This window comes from Delphinapterus leucas, chromosome 20 (genome assembly GCF_059928025.1).
Source record: "Delphinapterus leucas isolate spDelLeu-1000000601 "Yukka" chromosome 20, BTC_Dleu_Yukka2, whole genome shotgun sequence".
NCBI lineage: Eukaryota > Metazoa > Chordata > Mammalia > Artiodactyla > Monodontidae > Delphinapterus > Delphinapterus leucas.
In genome coordinates this window covers 48,832,568-48,843,090 of record NC_143148.1, presented here as the reverse complement: position 1 = coordinate 48,843,090, position 10,523 = coordinate 48,832,568, and the positions used below count along the sequence as shown (strand labels likewise).

The window sequence follows — 10,523 nt, the reverse complement described above, 5'->3', positions numbered from 1 at the left end:
GTTCCTTCTTGGGGTGATGAAAATCTTCCAAAATTGACTGTGGTGATGGTTGCGCACGTCTGTGAATATACTAAAATGATTGAACTATGCACTTTAAATGAGTAAATTTTGTGGTGTGGGAACTATGTTGCAATCAGACTGTTTTAAAAAGCTTGTTGGCATAAAGCCACCATAATGTCCTTTTAATCACAGACATGTTTCATCTATTCCTTGATTTAGATAACACTAGACTGGGTGACACAGACCCTAGTCCAGAGTATCAACAGGGAGCAATTACCAGCTGAAAAAACCCAAACCTGAACAAATAGGATGTTAGTCAATGATATCTCATTTGCATCTGATTACTGCCTCTCAGAGTTGGATTATAATTAACATTTTTTAATCTGACCAAATGACAAGGATTATATATGGTTGTATTTCCATATGGATTAACTTGACTTGAAGGAAGGACTGGTGTGGATGATGTCTGAATTCCAGAATAGAGCTGATCCTTGTCGTTCGCAGCACTTATAACTGTAAGGTCACCGTGCACACTCAATTAGCAGAAATACAGGGTTGAGTTCCTGTGGGTCTCTGGTTGTACCATTTTCGTCAACTGATCAGTACATAACCTTGCTTTATGTGTGTTTCTGTTCAAAGACACTGAATTTAATATCTCTTTCTTACAAATAACGATACGCAGTGTTTATAATGAAACAATTATTTCAACGACGGCATGTTTGTGTAATGTACAAAACAGATTGTACTACTTTAACTTTCCCCCTCAGTCATACAGACACACACTACACATATAGTACTCATGTACACTAAATGCATACAGTACTGTAAACACATACTATATAGTGTGCAGTAATGCAAATAAAGTCCTGAAAAAATGAAAGATGAAGCGTTTAAAGTTTTATAAAAACGTTAACTAAAATCTTACTGTTGATAGAGCTGCAGGCTGTGTGATGGCACAGTGCACAGTGTGGTTAAACCTCTCGACCTTGGCTTGCCCCACAAAAAGCAAGGGAGAGGTTGGTGGAACTCATTCTGCAGAAGAGGAAGAGGGTGGCAGGTTGACATCCATCAGTTCAACCTCAGAGGTTTGGCTCTCACCACTTGTTGATGGAGTTGGCAATTTCCCCCCCCAAACTGGCTCCAAAAATTGGGTCAACCCCGTCTGCCTGGCTTTTTGCCTCAAATCTTTAAGCATCTTGGCATAGGGGGCAAATGCACAGGAGGCTAAGCGCTTAAATTTGAGGCTGCGATCAAGCATAGGGTCACACTCTTCCATGTCACTGAAAATTGTTTCCAAGGCAGAGTTCCATTCTGATATTTTGGCCGCTGTAAGAGGGACAATTCCTGGACTCTTAGGCTGACTTTCATCACCATCTTCATCATCACTGACTCCAACGCCTTGTTTTGCCATCTCGTCCAAGTCTTCATTGGTGGGTTCTACTGCCTTCTCTGCCAAAATTTCCTCCACATCTTCTTCTCTCATGTCATCAAAGCCTTCTCCACTTATTTGCCATGCGATATGCATTATGTTTTTGACACTGTTCTTTATACTTTCTGTAACACCTTCAAAGCCTTCAAAATTTTCTACACAGTCCGGCCAAACATTTTTCCAACAATTATTGATAGTAGCCTGCTTGATGTTGTCCCATGCTGTGCCAACATAATCAATAACGTTGCGTATAGTGACTGACTTCCAATAGTCCATCATGGTAGTCTCCTTGTTGGCTTTGAGAGCCTCAAAAGCCTTGCTATAAAGCTCCCTAGTATAGTGCGCCTTGAAGGCTTTTATTATGCCCTGATCCAGGGGTTGGATGAGAGACGTAGTATTTGGGGGCATGAAAAGGACTTCTACGTTGGGGTGGGCATTTTTGAGTTCTTCACAGCAATGGACTGGGGCATTATCCAAAATTAACAAAATCTTGAAGGCAAGGTTTCTGCCCTGGAGATAGTATTCAACTTCTGGTATGAAGCAGCTGTGGAACCAATCAGAAGTCATCCATGCTTTTTTGTTCCACCTCCAATGGACCGGCATATGATTCACGCTTTTCCCTTTAACTGCTTGTGAACTTGGAGCTCTGTACACCATTAGGGGTTTGCACTTAAAGTCGCCCTTGGCATTGGCGCACAAAAGCAGGGTTGCATAATCCTGGAATGATTTAAAGCCAGGGGCTTTGGAGGCCATTTGCGTTATATAGGTTCTTTTGCCAACGTCTTTGTAAAATAGGCCAGTCTCATCAGCATTGAAAACCTGCTCTTCCACGTACCCCTTTTCCTGAATAACACTTAGCAGGTATTTTTTAAATTCTTCCGCAGCCTCCTGATCTGCAGAACTTGCCTCACCTGCAAGCTTAACATTACTCACACCATATCGCCTTTTGAAACGTGCAAGCCAGCCAGCGCTAGCCGAGAAGGGTTTCACGTTTTTCTGACCCTGGGTAACGTGGCCGTAAATTTCTTTGGCTTTCAGCCTCACAACAATGCTGTCCACCACACCTTTTTTATCGGTTGTCATCTCATGAATCCACAAATTGAGCCGCTTTTCCATCTTTTCCATAGCTTCCTCACGCACTATAGATGTCACTTTAGCACTCTCCGGAGCAGCCTCACGTACAGATCGGCGAATTTCCTTTTCCTTTTTCTTGATGTACCGGATTGTTGACTCATTAACGTTGAACTCACGGCCAACAGCACTACAACTCATGCCTGAACGAAGCTTATCTAACACACGTATTTTCTCCATAAGGCACATCACAGCCTTCTTGCGCTTAGGAACACTAGGCAGCACCGCAGCACTACGCTCAGGGGTCATTTTAAACAGCGAAATCACCAACAAAAAGCACAAAAAATGCAAAAAAACGCGGCACTAAACAGATTGCGAAGAGGACACTTATTTGGAGTACGAGAGCCGAAGCAAGATAGCGGATCATCCGCCTCCAACGTCGGTACAAGCCACCACTGGTTGACTCAAAACTTTCACTCTCTGCGCATGTCCGCGAATAACCCCAGAAAGCACCGCGAATATTGATTTTTGGGGTGACAGTAAATTTTAACAAGTAAGCGAATACAAAAATACCAACCGGTGAATAACGAAGGTCATCTGTATTCCCGTGGACAAAACAAATTTCGTTTAAGCATATTTACTAAATCAAAGCGTCTGGTAGCACTGGGGACTACAAGTTCCAGCATGCACCGCTTCAGCACGGAGCCCGTGTTCCGCCAACCGCCACAGCAGCGTCAAGCCCGGGGCTTTGGCCCGGAAGTGTCGCATTTGGATCACGTAGCACTCTTTGCGCCTTTGCACACGCTGCGGGGGCCTCCCCAGCGACCGCCGCCCCTGCAGCAGCTCTATCTATGGTCTCTCCCTAGAGCTTTGCCGTTGGGGGTAGCTGCTGCGGCGGTGTTCGCCCCGCGCGGCAGCGACATGGAGGAATTCGATTCCGAAGACTTCTCCACCTCGGAGGAGGACGAAGACTACGTGCCATCCGGTGAGCGATTCCACCTGAGGCGAGGGGCGGCTTGTCCCGCCCCGCGCCTCACGTGAGGGGCGCTTTGCCCGGCATTCGTGGGCCCGGTGGCCCAGTGGCCGCGTGGCGCGGGTCTCAAGCGTCCCCGCCCCGCGCCCTCGCCCGCCTGCTTGCACCGTGCGGGCCCCGTGGCCCAGGAAGTGTGCACGGGGACGTCTCGCGCAGCTGCTTCTCACGGCCTGGCTTCGGCCGCCGCCGCCTCTCGGAGCGCGGGAACCGGCACGTGAACTCCGCTCTGCCTCTGGTGAAGCTGGCGGTGGTCGGTCATCGCGTACCCTTACCAGCCCTGAAATCTTCTGAAAGGCAGTCTTATCGCCAGGCCTTCCGTCCCCAGAGAATTGCTAGCTTAGCATCACATTCCAGATAGGTCTCTTCACTTGCTGTTCTCAAAAGGGATCTGGTTGTTAAAAAGTTCACATAATGATGCCCTTTGCCTCTTTGCAACGTCTATACCCATTGCTCTCTGATCAGACCTTGGATTTTTTGTTTTTGTATAGGCTTCTAAAACCGAACCGGGCCAAAGTAATGTCACCCAAACCTACCCCTTCCGCCCTCCTGCACCTTCCGCAGGCTTCCCCATGTCATTAGAAGTATCTGCCCGTACAGTAGCTCAGGTTAAAAACAAAACAAAACCTTGGGAGTTGTCCTTATTCTCACTGTTTTGGTCTAACCAATCATTAAGTTCTGTTTGCGGCTGCGTAGAAGGTTAATTTCTGATCAGTTCCTCCCCAGTCTCGCTCTTACTGAACTACCATTAACACTAAGACTCGCCATAGCTTCCCAGTTGGTTTCCTGGGTTCCATTCTTGTCCACCAACGTTGGTCTTCGGTATCGGCCAGTGTGATCATTTGAAAACTAGTTTTCATTTTAATCAGAGTTATGCATGCGCCTGTTTCAAAATAGTCAAATATTTTTGAAAGGCTTATTTTTGAAACAACCGTTTCCATCACCCCTCATACCTGTCAATCCTCCCCAGAAGAAACTGCTTTCTTTTTTTTTTTTTTTCTTAATTTATTATTTATTTTTGGCTGTGTTCGCTCTTCGATTCTGTGCGAGGGCTTTCTCTAGTTGCGGCAAGCAGGGGCCACTCTTCATCGCGATGCGCGGGCCTCTCACTATCGCGGCCTCTCTTGTTGCGGAGCACAGGCTCCAGACGTGCAGGCTCAGTAGTTGTGGCTCACGGGCCTAGTTGCTCCGCGGCACGTGGGATCTTCCCAGACCAGGGCTCGAACCCGTGTCCCCTGCATTGGCAGGCAGATTCTCAACCACTGCGCCACCAAGGAAGCCCATGAAACTGCTTTCTATGTTTAAAATTTGGTACTTCCATTGTCTGTTGACTTAACCCATCCATGTTAGGTGTTATTTTAACATTCTCTTTAGTCTCACCGTTTCACCTTCAGACCCTCCCCAACTCCCCAGCCTGCCAATGTTCCTATGTGAAATTTGGGTTAGACTGGTATTGTTTCCTTTTTTTGTAATTACTTTGTGGACATCTTGTTCAGGCCTGACCATGTGGTATATACAGTTAGTTTTTGCTTTTCCTGCACTAGTTTTCTCTGGAGTTAATAATTGCCATTTTCTTGTTGTTGCTTAGTCTATGTACTTACTACTGATTTGATCCGGAACTTTCAAAATTGTCTAAATCATCTCCCAAGATATTTAGATTCATTAGATAATCTTTCACTTTTTGAAGTCCATCTTTGCCGTCTGACCTGCTCCAATTTGTCTTGGTTTTTGAAACCTAAGATTTTCCATCATCACCACCACTCTGGATGTTCCTTTTACCTCCATTTTCTCTTGGATTCCCTGTTCCTTGGGTCCCATGATGTCTTCTTTCTTGGTGTGTTTCACCAAAATGAGAATAAATCCTCAAATAACTTCTTGAGGAAAGATGCATTTTTTTTAGAAACTTTTTTTTTTTGAGACCTCGACTATCTAAAAATAGTGAAATATTGACCCTCAGGCATGATTACTAATTTGGTATAGAATTCTGTGTTCTGTAATAGTAATTCTGCATTCTATAATAATAATTTTCTATCTGAATTTTAAAGATATTCCTCCATTATTTTCTAAGTTTCCAGTGTTTTTATTAAAAAGTCTCTTGTCAGTAATTTTTCCTCATTTATATAAAATTTATCTCTGGAAGTTGATAGAATCGTCTCTTTGTTTCTGATATTTTCTGATATTTCACAGTGATATACTTACTGTACCTTGGTATGAGTCTGTTTTCATCCATTCTCCTGGGCCTTCTGGAACTTTTTTTTTTTTTTTTGGCTGCGTTGGGTCTTTGTTGCCTCGCGGGTGCTACTCTTTGTTGCGGAGCACAGGCCCTAGAGCACGCAGGCTTCAGTAGTTGCGGCATATGGGCTCAATAGTTGTGGCTTGAGGGCTCTAGAGCGCAGGCTCAGTAGTTGTGGCACCCCGGCTTAGTTGCTCTGCGGCATGTGGGATCTTCCGAGGCCAGGGATCGCACCTGTGTCCCCTGCGTTGGCAGGCGGATTCTCAACCACTGCGCCACCAGGGAAGTCACTTCTGGAACTTTTTAAATATGGGGGGACAGTTTTCTCCATTTTATTTTTTTGGAATCATCATTATTTATGTGTTGAATCTTACCTTAGACCTTATGGACTGGTTCTATTTTCCTGTACTTTTTTTTTTTTGATAAACTTTAAAAAAAATTTTATTTATGTATGTATGAAGTATGTATGTAAGTATGTATTTATTTAGCTGCGCCGGGTCTTAGCTACAGCACATGGGATCTTCGTCTCCGGGTGCGGGATCTTTTAGTTGTGGCACGTGGAATCTTTCAGTTGCAGCATGTGGAGTCTTTAGTTGCGGCATGTGTGATTTAGTTCCCTGACCAGGGATCGAACCCAGGCCCCCTCCCTTGGGAGTGGGGAGTCTTAGCCACTGGACCACCAGGGAAGTCCCTTCCTCTATTTTTATTCTCTATTTTCTAACCCTTTGATTTCTTTTTCACTTTATGGGAATATTTCGGTATTTTACCATCTAACTCCTCTGTTGAGTTTTTTTTGTCTTTACATTTTTTCCCCAGAGTTTTATGGCTTTTATTAACACAAGTGCAGTGTGTACACGAGCTGTCTGTTCATTTTCTTTGCTGTGCAGCCTGGCATTGGGATTGGTGACTCAGATGGCCAGGTGGGTGGCTCTTTCCACAGTGACTTTGGGGTTCTTGGAGGAGATATTGGGAGTAGTCTCAGCACCGTAGGATTTGTTGCCCATCAGCAGCACTTCAAGCTCTTTGACCTAGTGGACCAGGAACTTCCAGAAGCCACTGGGCAGCATGTGCTTTGTTTTCTTGTATCAGTGTTGAATCTGGCCCTTGGATATTTTTAATTTTGAATAACTTTTGTTTTTTCACAAATTTTAAATAGCATCATGTTCTTGTTTCATGTGTGCAGTATCTTATTGCTCTGTGGATATTATTAATGCTTTAAGGCCTCTTCCCTTCTCAGCTGGCCCACACTCTGTGGAGCATGTTTCTCCCATGACTGCTCTCACTTTCCAAGACGACGCCATGCCCTGGGACCGCTCTTGCCTTTAGAGACGGTCCGCATTCTTCCTATGGAATGTGTATCTCTCTAAATAAATCCACTTCTTACCTGTCAAATAATAATAATAATAATAATGCTTTAAATTTTTTTACTTTTAACTTATGCATGGTAAAATTCATTCTTCGTTATAGTGTTCTATGAATTTTTGACAAATGCTTAGAGTTATGTAACTGCCACTAAAATTAACAGTTCCAAGGCCACCTTTACCCTCCCCTCCCCCCCCAAATTAGATCATATTGTCTGTGTATAGAAACAGTTTTATTTCCTCTTTTCCAATAGGCATACCTTTTATTTCTTTTGCTTGCCTTATTGTACTTAGTATAGACTTCCAAAGTAATATTGAATAGGACAGGTGAGAGTGGATATCCTTTACTTGTTCCCAGTCTTAAGGAGAAAGCATCACTGTTTCACCATTTGGTATAATGTTAGCTATAGGTTTTTCATAGATGCCTTTTGTGTGTGTTTTAAGCACTTTACATTGTCTAACTCATTACTAACTCAATCACATAACATTATCAAGTATGTGCTATTGTGCTCTCCATTTCACACATGAAGAAACTGAGGAACCCAAAGTCACTCAGCTAGATAGTAGCTGGGCTGGGATTTGAATCCTGGCAGTCTGCATATACTGCCCCTAATGTGTTTTATTAGGTTAAAGAAATTCCCTCTATTCTTAATCTGCTGAGAGGTGAATTTTGTCAAATGCTTTTTCTCCATCTGTTGATGTGTGGTTTTTCTTCTTTTATCTGTTAATGTGATGAATTACAGTGATTGATTTAAAATTTTTGAACAGCCTTTTATTTCTGGAATAAAACTTACTTGGTCCTGATGTATTATTCTTCTTCTACATTACTGAATTTTGTTGAGGAGTTTTGCATCTGTTTATGAGGGATGTTGGTCTGTAGTTTTCTTGTAATTTCCTTGCCTGGCTTTGGTATCAAATAATGCTAGCCTGATAGAATGAGGAAACAGTCTCTTTCCGCTAAGGTGATTTTATTCACCCTGTACATTTGTGTTGGGCATTATTATGTTAGACACTTTCTCAGATTTTTTTGGTGATTCAGTTTGACTCATATTTAAATTAAGCATGGGGGACTGAAAAGGTGATGGAAGCTCTGAGTCTTTGGAGTTTCAATTAAAAAAAGATTTGTTTATTTTGTGCTTTTTTTGTCTATAGGGTTGTTATTCTGTTTCTTACTCTTAGAGTAACTGCATGATTTTTGTGGTTGTTTGTGTAATTTAAAATTTGCTTTTTTCTTATCAGTGAGATTGAGCATCTTTTTTCATGTTTAAGATCCAGAGCCATATGCATCTCTTTGTCTCAACTGTCTACAACATTCACCCATTTTTATGAAGAAAAATAGCTATATATTATTACAAAAGCAGTGCATGAACTTTGTAGAAAATTAGGAAATGCAGGCAATTAAACATAAAAAATCAGAATCATTCCATTCCTACCACCCAGAGATTATCAGTATTGGTCCCTTAGTGAAACCCACTCTGATCTTTTTTCTATACCCGGGTGTAGTTATTTGTATTTTTCCCCAACCAGAAATCATAGTTTTTTCATGTTACTTTGTAACCTGCTCTTTTCAGTGAACATTCTGTCCCTGTCCATTTCAGTAAACTTTCAGCTCATCTAATATACAAACCATATTCAAGTTTTCCTTGTTGACTCAAAAATGGCTTTAGCTTTTTTGTTTAAATCACCGTTGAGTTCAGGACTACATGTATCATCCAGTTGTTCTATCCCTTAAATCTGTTTAAATCTAGCACACTCCTGTTTCTGTGACTTAGATTGGCTTAGGAGATCAGGCTGTATGTCCTGCAGAATGTCTCACCTTCTGATTTTGTCTGGTTGCTCCCTCATGGTATTAGGTTGTTCCTTCGTCCCTTGAATTTTCATTAAATTGGAAGTTAGATCTAAATGCTTGGTGGATTCAAATGAAATAATTTTAGCTAAAATAAATTATAGATGACTTGAGTGTTTCATAATGCATAACATCAGAAAACACAAAATACCTGGTTAATTCCCATGGTTGTGACTTCTGGATCAGAATGATGAGAGTTTGGTCCTTCTGTTTTGTAATTATTTTTTCTTAGAATTGGAAAGTATTCTGTGTGGTAGTATACTTAATCGTTAAAACTTAAATTGTTTTTTAACATTACTTGATAATCCTTGCCTAAATTACTACTATCATTAGAGTGTGAGAGTGATGGTTTTCTAATTTTGTGGTTCTTCTACATTTATTGGTTGATGTTCTTCTGAAAGTGTAGCTTTTCCTCATTAGTGGGGCAGGATAAATGTTTAATTCATTTCCCTTAATTTCCAATTTTCAAAATAGGGAGTAATCTTAATAGTAACCTAAAATGGTGCACATAATTTTTTAAATTAATTAATTTATTTATTTTTGGCTGTGTTGGGTCTTCGTTGCTGCACATGGGCTTTCTCTAGTTGCGTCCAGCGGGGGCTATTCTTCACTGACGTGTGCAGGCTTCTCATTGTGGTGGCTTCTCTTGTTGAGGAGCACGGGCTCTAGGCGCACGGGCTTCAGTAGTTGTGGCACGTGGGCTCAGTAGTTGTGGCTCGCGGGCTGTAGAGCGCAGGCTCAGTAGTTGTGGTGCACGGGCTTAGTTGCTCCGCGGCATGTGGGATCTTCCTGGTCCAGGGCTCGAACCCGTGTTCCCTGCATTGGCAGGCGGATTCTTAACCACTGCGCCACCAGGGAAGCCCTGGTACAAATAATTTTTTCTGTCTTTTAAAAAAATATATCATAAAGGTGTCACAGTTTTTTATCGATTCAGTGTGTTTCAGTCTAACAGTTATTCGTTTTAATGGTCAGGTCATCACTTTGGGCCACTAAAAGTTCTTTCAAGCTGGATCTTATATCCTTTTAATGTGACCCATTATTCTTAAATAACTACCTTGCTTTCTGGCACAGCAAAATGCCCCCATTTCACCTTGTGCTTTCCTTCCCTCAGACCTGAAATTAGCTGGCCTTTTCAGGGAGCCATTTTTGTTTTGAGTCATATCAAAGAATACAATCTGAACTTTAAAGAAATGCTCGTTGCTACTAGAGTGACATTGCTTCTATGCCATTTAAGTGAACAGAGCTAGAAAATATTTATCTTAAAAAGAGTTAAGAGTTCTGAATTTTAAGTTCAGTTTTAACATTTGTTTTCACTTAATTTCTTAATTTCTTTGGTTTTATAATTGTGTGTCATTTCTTACTCTGAAGTTCTGGATTCCTAACAAGATTAGTATAACTACTTAACTTTCTTTTACCTATAATAAAAGGAACAGTTTCAAAATACCAACACCAATGTTACTACTAGGAATAGAACTTTTTTGGTCTTTAGAATGCATCTTGCTAAGGATGAACAGTCAAAATACTGTTTCTAAAGTTCTTGGAGGGGCTTCCCT

General features: G+C 41.9%; 2 protein-coding genes across 8 annotated transcripts in view; one reads left to right on the top strand and one right to left on the bottom strand.

Moving 5' to 3' along the window:
* Positions 1 to 1,027: 1,027 nt before the first annotated feature.
* On the bottom strand, positions 1,028 to 2,701 carry LOC111179704 (tigger transposable element-derived protein 1). The gene has a single exon (XM_022583567.1). The coding sequence runs from the start codon at positions 2,699 to 2,701 to the stop codon at positions 1,028 to 1,030; it is 1,674 nt and encodes a 557-aa protein (XP_022439275.1).
* A 677-nt stretch (positions 2,702 to 3,378) lies between these two features.
* Positions 3,379 to 10,523, top strand: part of CFDP1 (chromatin remodeling protein CFDP1) — a 145,273-nt gene continuing 138,128 nt past the window's right edge. For all 7 annotated transcript variants that reach the window (XR_016391025.1, XM_022583172.2, XM_089903325.1 and 4 more), the window contains exon 1: positions 3,379 to 3,485. Coding sequence is in view for 6 of the 7 variants with exons in the window: in XM_022583172.2 (XP_022438880.1) it covers positions 3,422 to 3,485 (64 nt within the window). In the remaining variant the exon portion in view is untranslated. The remainder of the gene's footprint in view (positions 3,486 to 10,523) is intronic.